This window comes from Conger conger, chromosome 16, assembly GCF_963514075.1.
Source record: "Conger conger chromosome 16, fConCon1.1, whole genome shotgun sequence".
In the NCBI taxonomy this organism is placed as follows: domain Eukaryota; kingdom Metazoa; phylum Chordata; class Actinopteri; order Anguilliformes; family Congridae; genus Conger; species Conger conger.
The window spans coordinates 39,241,311-39,266,471 of NC_083775.1; the positions used below are offsets into that span (position 1 = coordinate 39,241,311).

Sequence of the window (25,161 nt, forward strand, 5' to 3'; positions counted from 1 at the left end):
TTCAACAGGGTCTGCAGAGTCAGAATCCTGTCCAGTCAGCTCAAGTGGTGAATGTTCTCGTATGGCCAGAGCAACATCAAGGAGGACAGGGAGTTTGTAAGTTTCTTGGCATCAAACAACTGTGCCGTGCAGATGAAACAATGGCCAAAGGCAACATAATATTCTGTCTGAGTGTCCTCTCATCTGACTGCTGAAGTCTTTTGTTTTAACTGGTATTAAACCAAGCTTCACATAGATGTGTACCAGTTAGCAGCTTAAGCCGACTGACTTCAGCAGTCAACCAAGCTTGACATAGATTTGTAACAGTTAGCAGAAACAACTTAAGCCGATTAATTTCATCTCAAAATAATTTGGTTTTGGTTCAGGTTCCACCTGCATTCTGATTGGTCATAAGTGCGCAGGACTTTTCAGCCTTCTCTGACCAGGGACCCCCCAACTAGGTGTTTGGAAATCCAGGGCTTAGCTATTCTCATCACTTTGTTTGCTGTTTTTTATAAGGTCTTTGTTGTAGAGGAATCAATGCTGTAGGCATCATGTTAATCTCTCCCTGCTCTTGGGGGGTTGGAGCACAGACTGATATTCTGTTAAACTCCAAATTTAGCACAAAGCTAAGCACCTACATTGTCATTATGGTGTATATGGTGTCATTTGTAGATTTAGTCAGCTGGTAGTTTACATCAGCAGTTTCCATCTGAAGCCGCCCAAAGTCATCACCCTATAGCCTTGTGCGTGCTTGTTACCTTATGTTTATACACCAGTGAATCAGGAAGTGATGGAACGACACATTATAGTTACTTTATCCCAAAATGAACTAAATTAAAACAATATTATTGCCATTTTATTTGCCAATCATTTTTATACCAATGGTTTTCAGAAAAAATGAGATTACTTAATAATGAACATTGAAACATGAGAGTAAATGTATTGAAATAAAAGTTTATAGTTTTACAATATGTTTGAACATTCCATATAAATAATATTCTTTATAGTTAGAATTATAAATTATAGTTTATTATATGCAGCCTTTCTTTATTTTTATCCAGGGTGCCAATAATTCTGTAATTCTGGAGCTGACTGTATATCAGACATTAGCATAAATCATAGAATAATTTTACAATATATACATTACACTAAAAAATTATCATGTTGTGTGTTTATACATATGTCATTCATACATTTTTAACATTAAATTTATATTATATACAGTGCCCTCCATAACATTTGGGACAAATACCCATTATGTCTTGATTTGCCTCTTGACTTTTTAGATTTGGAATCACACATGTAATATTGGTTCATCTAGATTAGAATACAGTGGCACGGATGGTGCAGTGGGTAGCACTGCCGCCTCACAGCAAGGAGGTCCTGGGTTCGAATCCCCGTCGGCCGGGGCCTCTCTGTGCGGAGTTTGCATGTTCTCCCCGTGTCTGCGTGGGTTTCCTCCCACAGTCCAAAGACATGCATGTTAGGCTGATTGGAGAGTCTAAATTGCCCGTAGGTATGAGTGTGTGAGTGAATGGTGTGTGTGCCCTGCGATGGACTGGCGACCTGTCCAGGGTGTATTCCTGCCTTTCGCCCAATGTATGCTGGGATAGGCTCCAGCCCCCCTGCGACCCTGTTCAGGATAAGCGGGTTCAGATAATGGATGGATGGATGGATAGATTAGAATAAGTAAACAATATATTGTGAAAACAAAAATAATAGTCTCTTTTGGAGAAAAAAGTTTATATCTAGTGCGGCCACCCTTTGTTTTGATTACAGCATTTAATCGTTCACATATTTTTTGGTTTCTTCACTCATTCTAAAGAGATTCTTTCAATGTTACAACAGATTTATTTATCTTGGTATCCAGCAAATCCCAGATTTTCTCAATCGGATTAAGGTCTTGAGCGGGCCAAGTCATAACTTTTATGTCACCAGATGATTCTTTTCATAAAGTGACCAACCGGCATCATGTTTTGCTACAATGCGGCTACGGACAATCTCAGAGAGCTCCTGTCATGCCATCGTGTTTAACACTGTGACACTGCTCAAAGTCCGTGTTACCTTAAATACTGGAACAGCTGATCATCAGAAGTAATTTTGCAGAATAATGTTGCTTCAAACCAGTTTAAACAAATTGTTTAGCATTAACAATCATGCATTTATGCTATGCAAAAGTTAAAAAAATAAAAAAAATTCTAAAAAATTATGTTTTCAGTGTTTCTGTTTATTAGCCATACTTTTACCCCAATGTAATTGTGGGAATGATTTTTTTGTTCCCATTGCCTACAATAGTATTGTTCAATATATTTTATAATATATTTTCACCAAAAATTTAAAGAAGTAACATATTAGGACCTCTTTTAGACTAACGTGGTGTTGTATAATCACAGATAATGAATATATTAAGAATTAAATACATAAATACATAAATAATGTCTGGGTTTTCAAGAGTTACATGCAGGTGTGAATATCAAAGAAAGTGTACTTTTATTTGACTTTACTCACGTAAGCTTACAAGTGGATCCTGGGCTGAGTTTGAGAAGAACTGCTGTAGAATCCCTACAAATTATTGCAGCGATCTGTCTATATATTGCATATACATCTCCATGGAAATAATCATTTGCAGAGCATATGTAATGTTGAGCAACAAATAATAATCTATCGAGGCAATTAGGAAACCATATGAAAGTGCAAAGTTCGTTTTCAAGATGTGCAATGTGGCTATGTAGACAGCGGTAAGTAAATAGTTATTACATGCTGTATAACTAAGCTTTTATTATTTTCTGAACAAGATCTATACGGGTATGTAAAAGGTTAATACTAGAACAGTCACGGAGACAGTATTTTAACGACAACTATTTAACTAGCCATAGTACAACCGTGTGACCGCAAAAATTATAAAATGGAAGTTTTTTTTTATAACAAGAGCCGCAATAAACTCTGGCAAGCCAATCAAACGCTTCGTGATTTTGAGTGCTATCAAAAACAACTTGGAAGCGACCGGCAAATGGTCATGAGTGCATACATTTCACCCAATCACATCTATGTGTGCAGCTGGGAGGCTGGAGCTGCAGCGCATCGGACGCTGCGAGCCGGATGCAAGAGTGCTGGCGACGCAGTCGGTCACGAGCTGATTTGAATACTTTCTCTCTCATTGCCTTAGATATTAGCCACTTAGTTGTCTCGCTAAATAACGGTGGGAGAAAATAGCATATTTTCATAACATAGCTAATTAATTAGAACGGGGCTGTTTATTTCGCCGTGTGGGATTTTTGGTGATGCATTACAACATTTTAACCAGCTAGCTAGTCTAGCTCGCTATCAGTATCACCATAATAGTAGAGAACCGCAGGGTGATAGGTTAGCTAGCTAACTCAGCTAAGGTAACATATGACTGATCGTCTATCGTGACCATTGCTATATGCTGCTAGGAACGCATAAATTAGTTAACGTTATCCGTGTCGCCTTCACAGGCCAGATATTTTACCTTGCCTTGGTGCATTTGCGGCCAGCTAGAGCCTAGGTAGTGCACTGGTTAAACGTGACGTAGCTATCGATACTATTGAATGATCAGCGGAAACCCCGGCTACATTCTGCTAGCATAGATAGCTTTCTAGCTAACTACTTAGCTGGCATTGCCGAAAAACTTCGTTAGCTCGTGCTAACTGGATATATAGCTAACTAGCTGGCTAACGTTAACTTGCTTGGTTTGGAGTTGCTGTCAACCGCCAGAATCAATAACGTTAGCTAAAGCTGAGAAGTTAGCAAGATAGTTGCGTTAGCTAGCTACCTACATACTATTTCGTAGCGAGCTGACACATTCAGGAATATATCATTATCAATAATTTGTTAGATTAGTTAACTAACGTTCATTAAGGTAATTTGTGCGTGACTGGAGTGAAGACAAACACGAAAATGCCGGCTGTGTCGAAAGGAGATGGAATGCGGGGATTAGCGGTGTTCATTTCGGACATACGGAATTGTAAGTGCCTCCCTATTTAGTTCTCCAATTAATGTTAGATCGTTAGCTTGCAAGCATTCTGACTTAGTATAGCTATTTCCAATGAATCAGTTGGCTGATAACCATGTTCCGGTGACATTAAGATTATTTACCTAGCTTACGATACTGAGTGGCTATACCGTTAGCTAATGTTTACGGTCATGTATTGTGGAACATAATTAGTCACTGAATTTGGCTACTTCGACATTGGCGTGTTCAACTAGTGTAGCTCACCAGAGCCTTTTCGCGAGTTAGGGAAGTTACCGTGAGTAATTGCTAGCCTAGACCGCCAGCTACCAAGCTAGTGTTAACTACCTATGCTAGCTAGCCATGTTCGCTAGCGTTAGCTGTGTGCATCTGGCGATTGGCCATGCAGCGCTCGGGCGGCGGTGTAATTTCAGATGGTTGGTGATAGTAGGCCGCCGAAGAACCCATCAGAACCGAATCACGAATTAAAACGCCACGGGTGTTGCTGGCACTGTGCGCATATGACCTTTGGGTGATTAGCTAAATGGTTATCTTAAGGTGAGCGTAGCATCACGTTCGTCTTCCTCGAAATCCAGGTTTAAGTAATACAGAGCACTTGCTTACACTAAGATAAAGCAAACGTTAACGGCCAATAAGTAGACTGGGGCTCGCCAACGAGGCGTAGAGTGTTAAATTATCCCTTATTTATAAAACCTAAGTGTATCAAAAGATGAAAACAGGTGCATCTCAGGACACGGGTTTATATTACATGAACGCATATCCCTTGTGAACAAACTGAACACGGCCATGTACACCATGAGATGGGTGAAGTTTGTGTAAGGATAACGTTGTGTCACATGATTGGGTTTTTCTTTAACGTCAGTGGCCTTGCATTAGTTGCCGCGGCTGTGGAGGGGCACAGTCCCCAAGCCATGAAAGTACGTGTCTGCTGTAGTTCATTTTTATTCAATTAATCTTTGGAAATAAATTGTATGGCGTACGTCGGTGTTGACGCACGCGTGCGCTCTGCGTCGCAGTCACGACCGTAGCCTGGCGTCCCCGCGCTGCTCCTGTCCTCAGCTCTCCTTTCGTTTGTCGGATGCCTGCAGCGTCGCCCTCTTTCCTGCTTTCCTCCTTTCCTTCCCTCTGCGTATCCCGCGTGCTGACTCACAGGTTCCCCATTACGCCACGTGACGCTCTGGCCGTTGTTTTTTGGGGTCGTTCCCCGAGTCCATCTGCCTTCCCTGCTTCCTCCTCGCAGTCCCTCGCCTCTTCGCCTGCTTCTGTCACCCTTTCCTTCCTCCCCATCCCTCTGTTTGGCAACGTCAGGCTTGCATGTATTCCACAAGGTCACGCACAGTCCCAAACCCATCTCACCTCTTACCTGCCTATTCCAAACCCATCTCACCTCTTACCTGCCTATTCCAAACCCATCTCACCTCTTACCTGCCTATTCCAAACCCATCTCACCTCTTACCTGCCTATTCCAAACCCATCTCACCTCTTACCTCCAGGCCTGAAGCTGTGATATTGAGCAGTGGGATAAACATCAGGCGCTGGCAGTCTTCAAGCTTGGCTTGAGAATAAATGGTTGGGTAATTGGTATCATATTTGGGTTGGATTTCACAGCTTTTTCTAATTTGGAATTTGGGACAACGGCGTCATTTGTGCGCAAACAGAGACCGTTTTCCGCCAGAAGTGTTGTTTTGGCTTGTTGTGAACGGCCAGCAGACATTTTGTGACAGAAACACAGTTGGGTCTGTGTTTGTCATATCTGTTCGTCTCGGGTTTAAAGTAAGCCACGGTCTCGTTAAGGTCATGTTTTCAGTACAGGAATGGGACCGTAGGCGTGACACCCCATTCCCTCCATGGTTGTGGACCTCCTCTTCATCCATTTTCCTATGAACTTCTCTCTCTCTCTCTCTCTCTCTCTCTGTCACTTGCCCCCTCTCTCTCTCCCCACTCCCCAGGTAAGAGCAAAGAGGCGGAGATCAAGCGCATTAACAAGGAGCTGGCTAACATCCGCTCCAAGTTCAAAGGGGACAAGGCACTGGACGGCTACAGCAAGAAGAAGTATGTTTGCAAGCTGCTGTTCATCTTCCTGCTCGGCCACGACATCGACTTCGGCCACATGGAGGCGGTCAACCTGCTCAGCTCCAACAAGTACACGGAGAAGCAGATTGTGAGTGCACAGAATTTTACACGTGCAGCTGTATTTAACTTATGGCTTTATTGTATGTCATTTCTTGTTCATGGTGGTCCATGTGGCCATATTGGCAAGAGTGAGAACGTCACAACTCCCCAAATTCGTGCTGCATCTAGGATCTCGATTTCCCCTACTCGATCAATCGACGCAGTAAGGTGTTTGTGTGGGCCTTTCCGGACTGTAAACCATCATGTAGGCCACTTTAAAAGCAGGGTTAGCCCTCAGTTCTGTGTAGGACAAGCCACATTCAGCCCCCTCTGTCCTCTAGTTTAAATACAAGCTGAAATCAAAACTCAGCTTTTTCTTCAGTTTAGTAAATTCTTCATAACCATGGAAATACATCTGAAAGTATATATTATATATTCCATAACATGAATACAATTGTAATACTTCTGTATTTTCACGCAAAAGCTTTTTGCCATCACCTTCCTGGAAACAAGGTTTTATGAGAGTTGACGTCATTGTGTATCAGCAGGCGTGGATTTAGATCAAATGTCAATCAATATTCTTTTGCACAGCGGCAAGTATTCTTCCCCCCCCCCCCCCGAGCCAGTGGCTATTGCGCCGCTTCCTCCACCTCATTTAACCTCAGTCAAATTGTCACCCCACGCTCCAAAATTCCTCCCGAAAGATCTGTTTCACTCGTGTGTACATCATATCGTGGAAGCTAGTGCTGCTCTAACTCGTGTCAGCTCATCTTTAGAGTGATTGTTGCCATAACCGCAGTGCTTTGTGTGTTCCATTACCATTCATTTCAGGGCTGTAATTATGCAAAGCATTAAAAACAATACAGGGCAGTCCAGCAGCAATACACGTGACCCCATTTTTCTTCATGGTTCCCACAGTCACAAAAATACTCATCTCGGAAAGCGCTTGTGTTTTTGCTTTATCCTTGAAAAGTTTCCCTAGTTTTCTTGTTTTCTTTAACTGCTCATAGAGAATAACCTGCTGACTAATTCACACTCGAGCAATGTCAGTTTCCTGATATTGTTATCAAAGTCGCCAGCTAACTGTTCATCACACAGAGTTACTTAAGTCTGTGGCTAACCTCCAATAATGAGTGCTGGCCTGCGTCCATGCCAACCCTTTACGCGGCTAAAGCAATGCGCCCGATGAAGAACTTCTTTCACACTGTCTTATTAAACATAATTCAGTTCCAGAGAAAAATATGACCATCAAAAATACAATAAAACATGAAAATGAGTGGGGCGGACAAATATAAAGGGAAATCTGAATGGCATTTGATGGAAGGGAGCCCTGTTTTCTTCAGTGAAATTGAACAGGCTTGCCTTATATCTTTAATACTAGTAATAACACCTAAGGAAAGGGTGAGGCCATTCCATGCCAACTCCAGGAGGTTGCACCACAGCACCTCTTGGATTTTTATCTTTTTTCTGTTGGCAGATCATATTCCTTCTTCGCTTCATTTTTAGCTTCATCTTCCGTTTTATTTTCCTGGTATAGCCATTTAAAGTTGTGTCACGGCACGAAATCCGATTTCTAGAGGTACACAACTTTGTAAAGAAAAGCCCTAAATCTTTGTAGATTTGAATTTAGGGGTAATTGTGTATGCAGAATCCATATCTTACCTCAGAAAACATGCATCTACTTTCGTTTTGGAGATATTTGGGCCTAAGCATACACCTCACCACGCACCAAAATTGTATCACTGTCCAGATACTTACGGACCGCACTGTACATTTCATCATTATCTACCAACACACAGAAAAGAAAATCCAAGAGGTGCTCTGGTGCAGCCTCTTGTATGGCATGGTGATGTAGGTAAAATAGTTGCATAAAACCCTGAAGGCAAATGGCCTACTGGTTTGTTCTGATGGTTTAATAGTAATATTTGCATCTCTATAGTGCTAGAGAGGCCCAATAATGCTTGTGTTCATGCAATAGCTGTGCGTTTCTTTGACTGAGTGCAGTTGCAGTCTCCAGTAGAGTCCTACACCCTCAGTTTCACAGTCTCCAGGGAACCATACGCTGTGTGTGTGATTGTACCCCTCTCTCTCTGTCTCAGGGAACCATATGCTGTGTGTCTGATTGTACCCCTCTCTCTCTGTCTTCAGGGATACCTGTTCATCTCTGTGCTGGTGAACAGCAACAGCGAGCTTATCCGGTTGATAAATAACGCCATCAAAAACGACCTGGCCAGCAGGAACCCCACCTTCATGTGTTTGGCCCTCCACTGCATCGCCAACGTGGGCAGCAGGGAGATGGCCGAGGCCTTCGCTGGGGAGATCCCTCGCATCCTGGTGGCCGGGTGAGGCGTGTGTGTGTGTGTGCGTGCGTGCGTGCGTGCGTGCGTGCGTGCGTGCGTGCGTGCGTGCGTGCGTGCGTGCGTGCGTGCGTGCGTGCGTGCGTGCGTGCGTGCGTGTCTTCCTGTGTGTGTGTGTGTGTGTGTGTGTGTGTGTGTGTGTGTGTGTGTGTGTGTGTCTCTCTCTCTTCCTGTGTGTGTGTGTGTGTGTGTGTCTTCCTGTGTGTGTGTGTGTGTGTGTGTGTGTGTGTGTGTGTGTGTGTGTCTCTCTTCCTGTGTGTGTGTGTGTGTGTCTTCCTGTGTGTGTGTGTGTGTGTGTGTGTGTCTCTCTCTTCCTGTGTGTGTGTATGTGTGTGTGTGTGTGTGTGTCTCTCTTCCTGTGTGTGTGTGTGTGTGTGTGTGTGTCTCTCTCTTCCTGTGTGTGTATGTGTGTGTGTTCCTGTGTGTGTGTGTGTGTGTGTGTGTGTCTCTCTTCCTGTGTGTGTGTATGTGTCTTCCTGTGTGTGTGTGTGTGTGTGTGTGTGTGTGTCTCTCTCTTCCTGTGTGTGTGTGTGTGTGTGTTCCTGCGTGCCGGTGTGTGTTCTTGCGTGTTCGCTACAGTAGAGCCAGTAGTTAGGAGGTTCTCCTCTCTGTCTCCAGAGGTCTTCCTGTAGTTAGGAGGATGTTGCGCACTCTTGATTTTCTGCTGTAGTTAGACCTTTACAGAATTTTTACAATCCATTAATTTTTTAAATGAAACCCTGATTTGGGGCAGTAGTTAATCCTGCTTGAATTAGTTTGAGGGAACCAACGTCCTGAAGATCTTGATGTATTGAATCAGGGTTGGGACAAGCATCTGGTTTCTTAAACTAAATGTACCAGTGGTTGACAGGCTAATGCTGATTGAGGACAGTAAGAAGGTGCCTGTTTGTAGCTGTGAAACTCGAAGGTGAGTGACTGTGTGATTGGCAGGGACACGATGGACAGCGTGAAGCAGTCCGCCGCCCTGTGTCTGCTGCGCTTGTACAAGACCTCCCCCGACCTGGTGATGATGGGCGAGTGGACCTCCAGAGTGGTGCACCTTCTCAACGACCAGCACATGGTGAGAGCATGAGCCAGCCGCCACCATAGAGCACAGCGCCTAGATTACACCAGCCGCCACCATAGAGCACAGCGCCTAGATTACACCAGCCGCCACCATAGAGCACAGTGCCTAGATTACACCAGCCGCCACCATAGAGCACAGTGCCTAGATTACACCAGCCGCCACCATAGAGCACAGTGCCTAGATTATACCAGCCGCCACCATAGAGCACAGCACCTAGATTACACCAGCCGCCACCATAGAGCACAGCACCTAGATTACACCAGCTGCCACCATAGAGCACAGCGCCTAGATTACACCAGCTGCCACCATAGAGCACAGCGCCTAGATTACACCAGCTGCCACCATAGAGCACAGCGCCTAGATTACACCAGCTGCCACCATAGAGCACAGCGCCTAGATTACACCAGCCGCCACCATCGAGCGTGGCGCCTAGATTACACCCCCCGCCACCATAGAGCACAACGCCTAGATTACACCAGCCACCACCATAGAGCACAGCGCCTAGATTACACCAGCTGCCACCATAGAGCACAGCGCATAGATTACACCAGCCACCACCATAGAGCACAGCGCCTAGAATTAACCAGCTGCCACCGCCATTGAGTGCAGCTCCTAGAATGAGCACAGCTTCATTACCATAGACTGGTGCCATTAATGTCATTATGATGCACTGACCCATACCCAATGGTGAATGATTACTGGTCCAGTGGAAAATCCTGAAATTATTATTATTATTCCATAAACACAATGTACAAGCTGAGACGGACTAATCCGAGATAATCCTCAGTATTTCTCCTAAATCCTGCAGCTACATTGTTAAAAGTGTCCTGGCTCTCTTGTGAACAAGTTGAGACTGCAGGCCGGGGCCTATAGGATCTAGCCCGGGCTGTGATTGGTTGGCTAGAATGAGAAGTCCACAGCAGGAGGACCTGATTGGAAGTGTAGAGAGCGTTTAAGTCAGCCAGGGAGCATTATGTTTGTGTTCCACTCAATTTCCTCTAAAATACACGCCCGTGACTTGCGCTGCCAGTTATGGGAACAGGCCCGTCTCCTGTGACCACTGCTGTCGCACTGTGTGTAGGCCTGCAGGGCGGAGGATGTGCACATGGGGAAATTAATGATTTTGCTGTGGGGCAGGGTTAGCAGTAGGGTAACCCTCAGTGTGGTTGTGGGGCAGGGTTAGCAGTAGGGTAACCCTCAGTGTGGACTGTGGGGCAGGGTAACCCTGTGTAAACCTTGTTGCCTGTGGTCACCCTGGTGCCGTTGGCCTGCCTAGTCTGGATTAACCTCCCTATCTCTCCCCAGGGGGTGGTTACCGCGGCGATCTCCCTCATCACCTGTCTGAGCCAGAAGAACCCGGACGAGTTCAAGACCTGCGTGTCCCTGGCTGTGTCGCGGCTGAGCAGGGTGAGCCGGCTCTCCGTGCGTCTCCTCTCTAAACCACGGCTTCCAAAACACGCTTCTGCCAGAGGATGCCCTCGTTCCGCTGCAAGCCTCGGGTCTTTGGGAACCTCCCGCCTCTAATCTTCAGTCCTTAAAGAGTGATTGCACTCACCGTTTCAGCCTGGCTCTGCCTAAAAATGCGTTCTGGGGTGGGTATATGTAGGTGTATGCGTCTTATTTGCATAAAGTGTTCTCCAACCAATCGGGTGCCGGCAGTGTTCTGTGTGGTATTGATCTGTAACAGCCAGCTTGCCGACTTTGAAAAGCCGTTAAATTAAACTGACAAATTAGTGCAAATTTCATTAAGTACAATTTTGATTCAGGACAAGGAAAATGTTCTTAGTGTGAGCCCGTTCTCTCTCCCTCGCACCATGTTCATGAGCACAGTGTGTGAGCCGTTCTCTCTCTCTCTCAGATCGTGTTCCTGAGCGCAGTGTGTGAGCCGTTCTCTCTCCCTCACACCATGTTCATGAGCGCAGTGTGTGAGCCGCTCTCTCTCTCTCTCTCAGATCGTGTTCCTGAGCGCAGTGTGTGAGCCGTTCTCTCTCCCTCACACCATGTTCATGAGCGCAGTGTGTGAGCCGCTCTCTCTCTCTCTCTCAGATCGTGTTCCTGAGCGCAGTGTGTGAGCCGTTCTCTCTCCCTCACACCATGTTCATGAGCGCAGTGTGTGAGCCGCTCTCTCTCTCTCTCTCAGATCGTGTTCATGAGCGCAGTGTGTGAGCCGTTCTCTCTCTCTCTCTCAGATCGTGTTCCTGAGCGCAGTGTGTGAGCCGTTCTCTCTCCCTCACACCATGTTCATGAGCGCAGTGTGTGAGCCGCTCTCTCTCTCTCTCTCAGATCGTGTTCCTGAGCGCAGTGTGTGAGCCGCTCTCTCTCTCTCTCTCAGATCGTGTTCCTGAGCGCAGTGTGTGAGCCGTTCTCTCTCTCCCTCACACCATGTTCCTGAGCGCAGTGTGTGAGCCGTTCTCTCTCTCTCTCAGATCGTGTTCATGAGCGCAGTGTGTGAGCCGCTCTCTCTCTCTCTCTCAGATCGTGTTCCTGAGCGCAGTGTGTGAGCCGTTCTCTCTCTCCCTCACACCATGTTCCTGAGCGCAGTGTGTGAGCCGTTCTCTCTCTCCCTCAGATCGTGTCGTCTGCTTCCACGGACCTTCAGGACTACACGTACTACTTTGTCCCCGCCCCCTGGCTGTCCTGCAAGCTGCTGCGCCTGCTGCAGTGCTACCCCCCGCCTGAAGATGGCGCTGTGAAGGGCAGGCTGGTGGAGTGCCTGGAGACCATCCTCAACAAGGCCCAGGAGCCGCCCAAGTCTAAGAAGGTCCAGCACTCCAACGCCAAGAACGCCATTCTGTTTGAGGCAATCTCTCTCATCATACACTACGACAGGTAACGTCTCTTTTGCGTGTGCGAGTGCAAAAAAAACTCGGGTGATGGGGTGGATGTGATGGGGTGTCTGGATGTGATGTTGTGGATGTGATGTGATGTGATGGGGTGTGTGGATGTGATGGGGTGTGATATTGTGGATGTGATGGTGTGATATTGTGGATATGATGGGGTGTGTGGATGTGATGTTGTGGATGTGATGTGATGGGGTGTGTGGATGTGATATTGTGGATGTGATGTGATGGGGTGCATGTGATGGGGTGTCTGGATGTGATGGGGTGTCTGGATGTGATGGGGTGTGTGGATGTGATGGGGTGTGATATTGTGGATGTGATGGTGTGATATTGTGGATATGATGGGGTGTGTGGATGTGATGTTGTGGATGTGATGTGATGTGATGGGGTGTGTGGATGTGATATTGTGGATGTGATGTGATGGGGTGCATGTGATGGGGTGTCTGGATGTGATGGGGTGTGTGGATGTGATGTTGTGGATGTGATGGGTGTGTGGATGTGATGGGGTGTGTGGATGTGATGTTGTGGATGTGATGTGATGGGGTGTGTGGATGTGATGGGGTGTGATATTGTGGATGTGATGGTGTGATATTGTGGATATGATGGGGTGTGTGGATGTGATGTTGTGGATGTGATGTGATGTGATGGGGTGTGTGGATGTGATGTTGTGGATGTGATGGGGTGTGATATTGTGGATGTGACGGTGCGATATTGTGGATATGATGGGGTGTGTGGATGTGATGTTGTGGATGTGATGGGGTGTGTGGATGTGATATTGTGGATGTGATGTGATGGGGTGCATATGATGGGGTGTCTGGATGTGATGGGGTGCGTGGATGTGATGGGGTGTGATATTGTGGATGTGATGGGGTGTGTGGATGTGATGTTGTGGATGTGATGTGATGTGTGGATGTGACACTGTGGATGTGATGGGGTGTGATATTGTGGGGTGTGATATTGTGGATGTGATGGGGTGTGTGGATGTGATGTGATATGTGGATGTGATATTGTGGATGTGATGTGATGGGATGGATGTGATGTTGTGGATATCCCTCTGTTTGTGTAGTGAACCCAACCTGCTGGTGCGGGCCTGTAACCAGCTGGGCCAGTTCCTGCAGCACCGCGAGACCAACCTGCGCTACCTGGCCCTGGAGAGCATGTGCACCCTGGCCAGCTCCGAGTTCTCCCACGAAGCCGTCAAAACGCACATCGAGACCGTCATCAACGCACTCAAGGTCCGGCGCTCCGCGCCCGCGCTCACTCTTAAGCCCAGCTCGTGGTGGGGTGGTGTATGACGGTCGCCACCGCCGATTATCACGTTTGATCATTGTTAACAACGACTTAAACAGGCAGTTTTGCTGTCGTTGCTATCACTGTTGTGCCTGTCGCTGAGAATGAAATTTCATTGAACTTTGACCTCATCACTGGCTCGTTTGTCATGACAACCGTTACTCTAGAACGTTCTTATCTGTATTTATCTTTAGCAAAGTGTCATCAACTGGCTTCCGTGCCTTGAGCTCTCAATTGACTACTACTGCCGATGTGTTCTTGTCGTTGTGCGTTTAAACATTTTAATGAACGACGGCATTCAAAATAAAAGTCTGGCAATACGGGAATGTTGGTGACAACGTAGCGGTATCCGTCCACCAATCATACGGCCTAACGAAACGACGCGCCGGCAGGAAGTGATGCGTTGTGTGTGAACGTGCCCGTTGCAGACGGAGAGGGACGTCAGTGTGCGGCAGGAAGTGATGCGTTGTGTGTGAACGTGCCCGTTGCAGAAGGAGAGGGACGTCAGTGTGCGGCAGGAAGTGATGCGTTGTGTGTGAACGTGCCCGTTGCAGACGGAGAGGGACGTCAGCGTGCGGCAGGAAGTGATGCGTTGTGTGTGAACGTGCCCGTTGCAGACGGAGAGGGACGTCAGCGTGCGACAGGAAGTGATGCGTTGTGTGTGAACGTGCCCGTTGCAGACGGAGAGGGACGTCAGCGTGCGGCAGGAAGTGATGCGTTGTGTGTGAACGTGCCCGTTGCAGACGGAGAGGGACGTCAGCGTGCGGCAGGAAGTGATGCGTTGTGTGTGAACGTGCCCGTTGCAGACGGAGAGGGACGTCAGCGTGCGGCAGGAAGTGATGCGTTGTGTGTGAACGTGCCCGTTGCAGACGGAGAGGGACGTCAGCGTGCGGCAGGAAGTGATGCGTTGTGTGTGAACGTGCCCGTTGCAGATGGAGAGGGACGTCAGCGTGCGGCAGGAAGTGATGCGTTGTGTGTGAACGTGCCCGTTGCAGACGGAGAGGGACGTCAGCGTGCGGCAGGAAGTGATGCGTTGTGTGTGAACGTGCCCGTTGCAGACGGAGAGGGACTTCAGCGTGCGGCAGGAAGTGATGCGTTGTGTGTGAACGTGCCCGTTGCAGACGGAGAGGGACGTCAGCGTGCGGCAGGAAGTGATGCGTTGTGTGTGAACGTGCCCGTTGCAGACGGAGAGGGACGTCAGCGTGCGGCAGGAAGTGATGCGTTGTGTGTGAACGTGCCCGTTGCAGACGGAGAGGGACGTCAGCGTGCGGCAGGAAGTGATGCGTTGTGTGTGAACGTGCCCGTTGCAGACGGAGAGGGACGTCAGCGTGCGGCAGGAAGTGATGCGCTGTGTGTGAACGTGCCCGTTGCAGACGGAGAGGGACGTCAGCGTGCGGCAGGAAGTGATGCGTTGTGTGTGAACGTGCCCGTTGCAGACGGAGAGGGACGTCAGCGTGCGGCAGGAAGTGATGCGTTGTGTGTGAACGTGCCCGTTGCAGACGGAGAGGGACGTCAGCGTGCGGCAGGAAGTGATGCGTTGTGTGTGAACGTGCCCGTTGCAGACGGAGAGGGACGTCAGCGTGCGGCAGGAAGTGATGCGTTGTGTGTGAACGTGCCCGTTGCAGACGGAGAGGGACGTCAGCGTGCGGCAGGAAGTGATGCGTTGTGTGTGAACGTGCCCGTTGCAGACGGAGAGGGACGTCAGCGTGCGGCAGGAAGTGATGCGTTGTGTGTGAACGTGCCCGTTGCAGACGGAGAGGGACGTCAGCGTGCGGCAGGAAGTGATGCGTTGTGTGTGAACGTGCCCGTTGCAGACGGAGAGGGACGTCAGCGTGCGGCAGGAAGTGATGCGTTGTGTGTGAACGTGCCCGTTGCAGACGGAGAGGGACGTCAGCGTGCGGCAGGAAGTGATGCGTTGTGTGTGAACGTGCCCGTTGCAGACGGAGAGGGACGTCAGCGTGCGGCAGGAAGTGATGCGTTGTGTGTGAACGTGCCCGTTGCAGACGGAGAGGGACGTCAGCGTGCGGCAGGAAGTGATGCGTTGTGTGTGAACGTGCCCGTTGCAGACGGAGAGGGACGTCAGCGTGCGGCAGGAAGTGATGCGTTGTGTGTGAACGTGCCCGTTGCAGACGGAGAGGGACGTCAGCGTGCGGCAGGAAGTGATGCGTTGTGTGTGAACGTGCCCGTTGCAGACGGAGAGGGACGTCAGCGTGCGGCAGGAAGTGATGCGTTGTGTGTGAACGTGCCCGTTGCAGACGGAGAGGGACGTCAGCGTGCGGCAGGAAGTGATGCGTTGTGTGTGAACGTGCCCGTTGCAGACGGAGAGGGACGTCAGCGTGCGGCAGGAAGTGATGCGCTGTGTGTGAACGTGCCCGTTGCAGACGGAGAGGGACGTCAGCGTGCGGCAGGAAGTGATGCGCTGTGTGTGAACGTGCCCGTTGCAGACGGAGAGGGACGTCAGCGTGCGGCAGGAAGTGATGCGTTGTGTGTGAACGTGCCCGTTGCAGACGGAGAGGGACGTCAGCGTGCGGCAGGAAGTGATGCGTTGTGTGTGAACGTGCCCGTTGCAGACGGAGAGGGACGTCAGCGTGCGGCAGGAAGTGATGCGTTGTGTGTGAACGTGCCCGTTGCAGACGGAGAGGGACGTCAGCGTGCGGCAGGAAGTGATGCGTTGTGTGTGAACGTGCCCGTTGCAGACGGAGAGGGACGTCAGCGTGCGGCAGGAAGTGATGCGTTGTGTGTGAACGTGCCCGTTGCAGACGGAGAGGGACGTCAGCGTGCGGCAGGAAGTGATGCGTTGTGTGTGAACGTGCCCGTTGCAGACGGAGAGGGACGTCAGCGTGCGGCAGAGGGCGGCCGACCTGCTGTACGCCATGTGCGACCGCAGCAACGCCAAGCAGATCGTGGCCGAGATGCTCAGCTACCTGGAGAATGCAGACTACTCCATCAGGGAGGAGATGGTACACCAGCACGCCCTCCTCCTCCCCCTCTCCTCTCCCTCTCCTCTCCCTCTATCCTTCTCTCCCCCTCTCCTCTCCCTCTATCCTTCTCTCCCCCTCTCCTCTCTCTCTATCCTTCTCTCACCCTCTCCTCTCTCTATCCTTCTCTCACCCTCTCCTCTCTCTCTATCATTCTCTCACCCTCTCCTCTCTCTCTATCCTTCTCTCACCCTCTCCTGTCTCTATCCTTCTCTCCCCCTCTCCTCTCTATCCTTCTCTCCCCCTCTCCTCTCTCTCTCTCCCCCTCTCCCTCTATCCTTCTCTCCCCCTCTCTCTCTATCCTTCTCTCCCCCTCTCCTCTCTATCCTTCTCTCCCTCTATCCTTCTCTCCCCCTCTCTTCTTTATCCTTCTCTCGCTATCCTTCTCTCCCTCTATCCTTCTCCCCCTCTCCCTCTATCCTTCTCTCTCACTTTCAATTTGGAATTTCAGTGTCTTTTTGGCATGTTGAAGGGTTTTCACCGCAAGATGTGCTAACAGCCATTGCGTGACCTGAATCTTATGCTGCAAGGTCCATAAGTATTTGGACAGTGACATCATTTTAACAGGCTCTAATTACTACACTGCACTCGCTATGGATATACCTATGCATAAATTAAAGCTGAGAGTCTGCTCTTTAATTTGATATCCAGAGGGAGTGAATTGCGTAGGAATTACAGCCTTTTAAAATTCCATCATTATCCAAATACTTGCGGATCTGTATTCAAATCCATTCACTTAAATTATAGTTTTTTGTCCCCCCCCCCCCCCCCCCAATTTCGGTCTGTGTGTTCTGTCTGTTTGGCACATCCTAAATGTTCAGTAGCGTGCCTGTCCTTGGTCTGTTACTGAGTGGAGTGTTCAGTTAGCACGATGTTCAGTAGCGTGCCTGTCCTTGGTCTGTTACTGCGTGTGGTGTTCAGTTAGCACGATGTTCAGTAGCGTGCCTGTCCTTGGTCTGTTACTGCGTGTGGTGTTCAGTTAGCTTGATGTTCAGTAGCGTGTCTGTCCTTGGTCTGTTACTGCGTGGGGTGTTCAGTTAGCACGATGTTCAGTAGCGTGCCTGTCCTTGGTCTGTTACTGCGTGGGGTGTTCAGTTAGCTTGATGTTCAGTAGCGTGTCTGTCCTTGGTCTGTTACTGCGTGGGGTGTTCAGTTAGCACGATGTTCAATAACACGTCCGGCCTCACGCAGGTTCTGAAGGTGGCCATTTTGGCGGAGAAGTACGCGGTGGATTACTCCTGGTACGTGGACACCATCCTCAACCTGATCCGCATCGCTGGGGACTACGTCAGCGAGGAGGTGTGGTACAGGGTCATCCAGATCGTCATCAACAGGGACGACGTGCAGGGCTACGCCGCCAAGACTGTGTTCGAGGTACGAACCCAGCCCTCACCTAACGCTTCACTTTACAGCCTGTTAACAAAGTATTGACTGGGTGAGTGCACAGCCACGTATTGTTTATTAGGTACTCATATGCTCTCACGGGTAAGTAGGCGACTATAAAGCAAAGTGAGTCGGCCAAGTACTCTGATGTACAATGTACATCAACCCGTTTCTTTGTACTTGCCTCTGAAATCAAAATGGTCACCCAATTAGTACCTGGTATTTACATAGTATAAATACAAGGTAATTAACGGGCTGTGAACCAAATTGTCAGTGTTCTTATTCTAATAGGTGTGGCCTGGATTTCAAAACCAAATCTGCCATTTGGATTGATGTCACTGGGACATACCTACTGTTTTTATCATTAAGAGAATTGAGAATAGTCTTTCTGAATCCATCCTCTAAAATGGCGGAAGGTGGTTACATCCAGGTTAGCATCACTGGGGTGACGGCCTCTACATTCACTTTACATGGTTTATAGTATTATCTCACACATTCAAAATACAATTTCTCCATTTTGATTTAGGTGAGACCTTGCGTGTTCAGTCAGATTCAGGCTGGTCAGTTGCTGATTCCTGTGGAAGAAGTAAATCTGAGCAGAGTTGCTGCTCACGGCAGCTTTCTGAAATCCACGACTCACTTTAAGAGCCCCACCTCAAGTTTTCTGCCCCGCCAAAAAATATGAAAAAATATCATTGTTTCAAAACCGATTTGCTGTTTTGATTGGCGATTATTTCTCAAGGATTGGCTGCATGGCGACATGCAGTCAGGTGGCTTTCCTTTCCAAGATTTGCCTCAGGAAAGCGAACTAGCCTGGCTCAATGGTGATGTCATCTTCAGCTAATAAGAGGAGCTTGCTCCAAAAAAGGGCCCTGCAAAGATCTAATTTATCAACCTAAACGAGATGGGGGAGAATGGTTGAGTTGGAAATTTTAGAAAATAAATATCCCTGTCTCAGAGCTGTGGTGGCATTAATGCAGGAAAATAATACATCGCCTTCCATAAACAGATATTCAAAGGTCTTTTTCTTAAAGATTACAACTGGCGCCAAACCCAGACTTCACCCACAACAAAATAAGTCCTCCAGTCGTGACCTTGGTGTTGTTTATTGTTCATGATATAATGTGTGCGATGTCGCTCTACGACAGCGGGTTGGCTGTGTAAATTACTGTGTAAATGTGTGTGTATTCTGTAAATGTGTGTCTAAATGATCGTGTATTGTGTAAATCTGTGTTTGTGTGAATGTGTATGTATTGTGTAAATGTGTGCGTATTGTGTAAAAGAGTGTGGAAATGTGTGTGTATTGTGTAAAATAGTGTGTGAAAGTGTGCGTAAGTGTAAAAGTGTGTAAATGTGTACGTATCGTGTAAAAGAGTGTGTAAATGTGTATATGTATTGTGTAAAAGTGTGTAAATGTGTATGTATCGTGTAAAAGAGTGTAAATGTGTACGTATCGTGTAAAAGAGTGTGTAAATGTGTACGTGTCGTGTAAAAGAGTGTGTAAATGTGTACGTGCCGTGTAAAAGATTGTGTAAATGTGTACGTATCGTGTAAAAGTGTAAATGTGTGTGATGTCGCTCTATCTTCCCCAGGCTCTGCAGGCCCCAGCCTGCCATGAGAACATGGTGAAAGTGGGAGGTTATATCCTGGGCGAGTTTGGAAACCTCATCGCTGGGGACCCGCGCTCCAGGTGAGGGGGCTCTCCACACTGTGTCGCCTCTCGGTGCCCCACCTCGCGGCTGTGTCTCCTCGCGGCTGTGTCTCCTCGCGGCTGTGTCTCCTCGCGGCTGTGTCTCCTCGCGGCTGTGTCTCCTCGCGGCTGTGTCGCCTCTCGGCTGTGTCTCCTCGCGGCTGTGTCTCCTCGCGGCTGTGTCTCCTCGCGGCTGTGTCGCCTCGCGGCTGTGTTGGCTGTGTCGCCTCGCGGCTGTGTTGGCTGTGTCTCCTCGCGGCTGTGTTGGCTGTGTCGCCTCGCGGCTGTGTTGGCTGTGTCGCCTCGCGGCTGTGTCTCCTCGCGGCTGTGTTGGCTGTGTCGCCTCGCGGCTGTGTTGGCTGTGTCTCCTCGCGGCTGTGTTGGCTGTGTCTCCTCGCGGCTGTGTCGCCTCTCAGCTGTGTCGCCTCGCGGCTGTGTTGGCTGTGTCTCCTCGCGGCTGTGTTGGCTGTGTCGCCTCGCGGCTGTGTCTCCTCGCGGCTGTGTTGGCTGTGTCTCCTCGCGGCTGTGTTGGCTGTGTCTCCTCGCGGCTGTGTTGGCTGTGTCGCCTCGCGGCTGTGTCTCCTCGCGGCTGTGTCTCCTCGCGGCTGTGTTGGCTGTGTCTCCTCGCGGCTGTGTCGCCTCTCAGCTGTGTCGCCTCGCGGCTGTGTCTCCTCGCGGCTGTGTCTCCTCGCGGCTGTGTCGCCTCTCAGCTGTGTCGCCTCTCAGCTGTGTCTCCTCGCGGCTGTGTCTCCTCGCGGCTGTGTCTCCTCGCGGCTGTGTCTCCTCGCGGCTGTGTCTCCTCGCGGCTGTGTCGCCTCTCGGTGCCCCACCTCGCGGCTGTGTCTCCTCGCGGCTGTGTCTCCTCGCGGCTGTGTTGGCTGTGTCGCCTCGCGGCTGTGTCTCCTCGCGGCTGTGTCGCCTCGCGGCTGTGTCTCCTCGCGGCTGTGTTTCCTCGCGGCTGTGTCTCCTCGCGGCTGTGTCTCCTCGCGGCTGTGTCTCCTCGCGGCTGTGTCTCCTCGCGGCTGTGTCTCCTCGCGGCTGTGTCTCCTCGCGGCTGTGTCTCCTCGCGGCTGTGTCTCCTCGCGGCTGTGTTGGCTGTGTCGCCTCGCGGCTGTGTCTCCTCGCGGCTGTGTCGTCTCGCGGCTGTGTCTCCTCGCGGCTGTGTCTCCTCGCGGCTGTGTCTCCTCGCGGCTGTGTCTCCTCGCGGCTGTGTCTCCTCGCGGCTGTGTCGCCTCGCGGCTGTGTCGCCTCTCGGCTGTGTCGCCTCTCGGCTGTGTCGCCTCTCGGCTGTGTCTCCTCTCGGCTGTGTCTCCTCGCGGCTGTGTCTCCTCGCGGCTGTGTCTCCTCGCGGCTGTGTCGCCTCTCGGTGCCCCACCTCGCGGCTGTGTCGCCTCTCGGCTGTGTCTCCTCGCGGCTGTGTCTCCTCGCGGCTGTGTCTCCTCGCGGCTGTGTCTCCTCGCGGCTGTGTCGCCTCGCGGCTGTGTTGGCTGTGTCGCCTCGCGGCTGTGTCTCCTCGCGGCTGTGTCTCCTCTCGGCTGTGTCTCCTCACGGCTGTGTTTCCTCGCGGCTGTGTCTCCTCGCGGCTGTGTCGTCTCGCGGCTGTGTCTCCTCGCGGCTGTGTCTCCTCGCGGCTGTGTCTCCTCGCGGCTGTGTCTCCTCTCGGCTGTGTCTCCTCACGGCTGTGTTTCCTCACGGCTGTGTTTCCTCGCGGCTGTGTCTCCTCGCGGCTGTGTCGTCTCGCGGCTGTGTCTCCTCGCGGCTGTGTCTCCTCGCGGCTGTGTCTCCTCGCGGCTGTGTCTCCTCTCGGCTGTGTCGCCTCACTGTCGGGCACCGCACTGGTCTCATACGTAGGGCTGAAAGATTCAGGAAAATAATCCAATTGCAGTGTTTTCCCCAGACCAATACTGTGATTCCATTTGCAATTTTGTTAAAAGTCCCTTCCCTTCTGTACTTGGGTCAATGACGGCAGGTAACCGTTTCCGTCAGGCTAGATAACGCAAGGCTAGACTTTTTGGAGTGAAAATGCATAACTTAAGTTGATTGAGTTGAACTCAAGAACAGTGTGGTGTCTAGTAGAAAGCATTTTCAGACAGTTTCCAGATTGGATGATTTCTCAACATTTTCTCAGCACACGTTTTGTGGAAGAGACTTGAACACGTGGACCCGTAACCTACTGCCTTTTATATTTACTGGTTATTGGGTGGTAATAATAGCGAAAAATTAATTTTAATTAATCTTATCCCATATGACATTTGTGACTAATGTCATCAAAGTATGATTCTGAATTAAAATGGATACATTTAATTTCTTTAAAATAAAGTCTTAGAAATAACTAAATTACAGTTTAATCGCCCTTTGCCAACGTTTTGTGGGCGTTTTAGATACGTAAACCAGGAAGAGAAAGGTGATGCATGTTATACCTAACATTATACTTTCCTTACCGCCGTCTTTGTAAACAAGCTGGAATCATTTTCATTCGGCCCTGTGCTCCAACACAGACCTTTATAACACGCATTATAAAAGTGTTTGTCGAAGTAAAAATTGGATATGTTTACTTCTTTTTGTTTTGTTTCCTGTGTAATTGTAGTTATTATAATTATTTTTAATTGGCTTAGACAAGCACTGGGGAAAATCCATATAATGTAGTTCAGCATCAGTTGGGTTCATACATGCGGCACAGAGGTGGATGGAGGCCTCGGCGTGAGGCTCAAGTGTTCGGGGCACGGGGCGGACAGGAAGTGATGTCGTTGAAGGACGGGGGTTCCTTCTCGTGTTCACCTGTCCTTGTGAAAACCTCTGTCTTTCTTATGGTTGCCTGGATACAACATTTCTCTGCCCCCTCCTTCCCCTCCGTCTCCCTCCCCCCTTCCTCGCTCCCTCCCAGTCCCCTGGTGCAGTTCAACCTGCTGCACTCCAAGTTCCACCTGTGCTCGGTACCCACCCGCGCCCTGCTGCTCTCCGCCTACATCAAGTTCATCAACCTGTTCCCCGAGACCAAGCCCACCATCCAGGAGGTGCTGCGCAGTGACAGCCAGATCCGCAACTCTGACGTGGAGCTGCAGCAGAGAGCCGTCGAGTACCTCAAACTGTCCTCCATCGCCAGCACCGACGTCCTGGTGAGCCCTAACCCTGACCCCTACCTCTTAACACTTACCCTGACCCCTACCTCTAACACTTACCCTGACCCCTACCTGTAACACTTACCCTAACCCCTTCCTCTAACACTTACCCTGACCCCTACCTGTAACACTTACCCTAACCCCTACCTCTTAACACTTACCCTGACCCCTACCTGTAACACTTACCCTAACCCCTACCTCTAACACTTACCCTAACCCCTACCTGTAACACTTACCCTAACCCCTTCCTCTAACACTTACCCTGACCCCTACCTCTAACACTTACCCTGACCCCTACCTCTAACACTTACCCTGACCCCTACCTGTAACACTTACCCTGACCCCTACCTGTAACACTTACCCTAACCCCTACCTCTAACACTTACCCTGACCCCTACCTCTAACACTAACCCTAACCCCTACCTCTAACACTTACCCTAACCCCTAACCCTAACCCCTACCTGTAACACTTACCCTAACCCCTACCTGTAACACTTACCCTAACCCCTACCTGTAACACTTACCCTAACCCCTACCTCTAACCCTTACCCTAACCCCTACCTCTAACACTTACCCTTACCCTAACCCCTACCTCTAACACTTACCCTAACCCCTACCTGTAACACTTACCCTAACCCCTGCCTCTAACACTTACCCTAACCCCTACCCCTACCTCTAACACTTACCCTAACCCCTACCCCTACCTCTAACACTTACCCTAACCCTAACCCCTACCTCTAACACTTACCCTAACCCCTACCTCTAACACTTACCCTAACCCTAACCCCTACCTCTAACACTTACCCTGACCCCTACCTGTAACACTTACCCTAACCCTGACCCCTACCTCTAACACTTACCCTGACCCCTACCTATAACACTTACCCTAACCCTGACCCCCTACCTCTAACACTTACCCTAACCCCTACCCCTACCCCTACCTCTAACACTTACCCTAACCCCTACCTCTAACACTTACCCTGACCCCTACCTGTAACACTTACCCTAACCCCTACCTCTAACACTTACCCTGACCCCTACCTGTAACACTTACCCTGACCCCTACCTCTAACCCTTACCCTAACCCCTACCTCTAACACTTACCCTTACCCTAACCCCTACCTCTAACACTTACCCTAACCCCTACCTGTAACACTTACCCTTACCCCTACCTCTAACACTTACCCTGACCTTAAACCCAACCTCTATCACTTACCCTAACCCATACCTCTAACACTAACCCCTAAACCTAGCCCTATCTCTAATACTTATCCTAACCTTACCCCTAACACTAACACTACCCCTAAACCTACCCCTAATCCTTCGCGTAAACCTTACCCCTAAATCTAATACTTACTCTAACCCCCTAACCTAACCCTACCGCCAATAGACCATGAAGCAGAAGTGTCCTGAATGCTATCAAACAGGGCTGGACAATATAGCCATTGTGGTATGACACATTTTTTTTGTAAGCACAGTAACAACTATCTCCGGCATGCGGTGTTCATTTTCTTTCGGTCTTTTTTTAATTTAATCATACCTGATGCAGAAGCACACCTCCAATTTTCTGAGCCAAAGTGAAATGTCCGGCATGCAGTGAAACGCTTCCGCGGGAAAAAACGTCACGGCAACAGGGCCATGCTCTTTCCGTGTGGTAGATAAAAACATGACTACACGGATAAAGAATGAAAACGCAAGCAATGTGTTTTTCAAAACTAAATGGGTAAGTTAACCAAGATTTAATAGATTCAAGTGATGTTTTTTTCTCCCCCGGAAACATTTCGCTGAAGTTTGGAGATGTAACCGTATCCAGTAGAAGATGGATCTTATTGCGCTAAAAAACGATTTAATGTCCAGCGATAGCTATATGGGACCATAGACGTCGGAGCCCCTGAGGCCTGTGAAAAGCATGTAGCATTAAAGGTGGCTTTGAAGGCGAGTCGGGTACTGAGTGTGCGCTGAGCTCAGTCGTGGGTCTGTCTCCCCGCAGGCCACTGTTCTGGAGGAGATGCCTCCGTTCCCGGAGAGGGAGTCCTCCATCCTGGCCAAACTGAAGAAGAAGAAGGGCCCGGGGGCCGTGTCCGTGTCCGAGCTGGAGGACGGAAAGAGGGAGGGGGGCGGGGAGCTCAACGGAGGGGCGGACCGCGTGGGCGACGCCTCCGCTGGTGCCGCGTCCAATGCCGTGAGTCTGCTGGGGGCGGGGGCGGGGCTGTGAGTCTGTGGGGGGCGGGGCTGTGAGTCTGTGGGGGCGGGGCTGTGAGTCTGTGGGGGGCGGGGCTGTGAGTCTGTGGGGGCGGGGCTGTGAGTCTGCCGGGGGGCGGGGCTGTGAGTCTGCCGGGGGGCGGGGCTGTGA

At 49.7% G+C, this 25,161-nt stretch overlaps 1 protein-coding gene across 3 annotated transcripts in view; it reads left to right on the forward strand.

The window, feature by feature from the left end:
• The first annotated feature begins 3,057 nt into the window (after positions 1–3,057).
• ap2a1 (adaptor related protein complex 2 subunit alpha 1) overlaps positions 3,058–25,161 on the forward strand; it is a 41,540-nt gene continuing 19,436 nt past the window's right edge. For 2 of the 3 annotated variants that reach the window (XM_061225273.1, XM_061225274.1), the window contains exons 1-12: positions 3,058–3,967; positions 5,923–6,134; positions 8,234–8,427; positions 9,373–9,502; positions 10,814–10,915; positions 12,078–12,337; positions 13,415–13,583; positions 16,461–16,598; positions 17,808–17,990; positions 19,592–19,689; positions 22,574–22,805; positions 24,799–24,990. In XM_061225273.1, coding sequence (XP_061081257.1) covers positions 3,901–3,967; positions 5,923–6,134; positions 8,234–8,427; positions 9,373–9,502; positions 10,814–10,915; positions 12,078–12,337; positions 13,415–13,583; positions 16,461–16,598; positions 17,808–17,990; positions 19,592–19,689; positions 22,574–22,805; positions 24,799–24,990 — 1,977 coding nt within the window. In that variant the 5' untranslated portion in view covers positions 3,058–3,900. The remainder of the gene's footprint in view (positions 3,968–5,922; positions 6,135–8,233; positions 8,428–9,372; positions 9,503–10,813; positions 10,916–12,077; positions 12,338–13,414; positions 13,584–16,460; positions 16,599–17,807; positions 17,991–19,591; positions 19,690–22,573; positions 22,806–24,798; positions 24,991–25,161) is intronic. The other variant, XM_061225275.1, reaches the window with a different exon arrangement.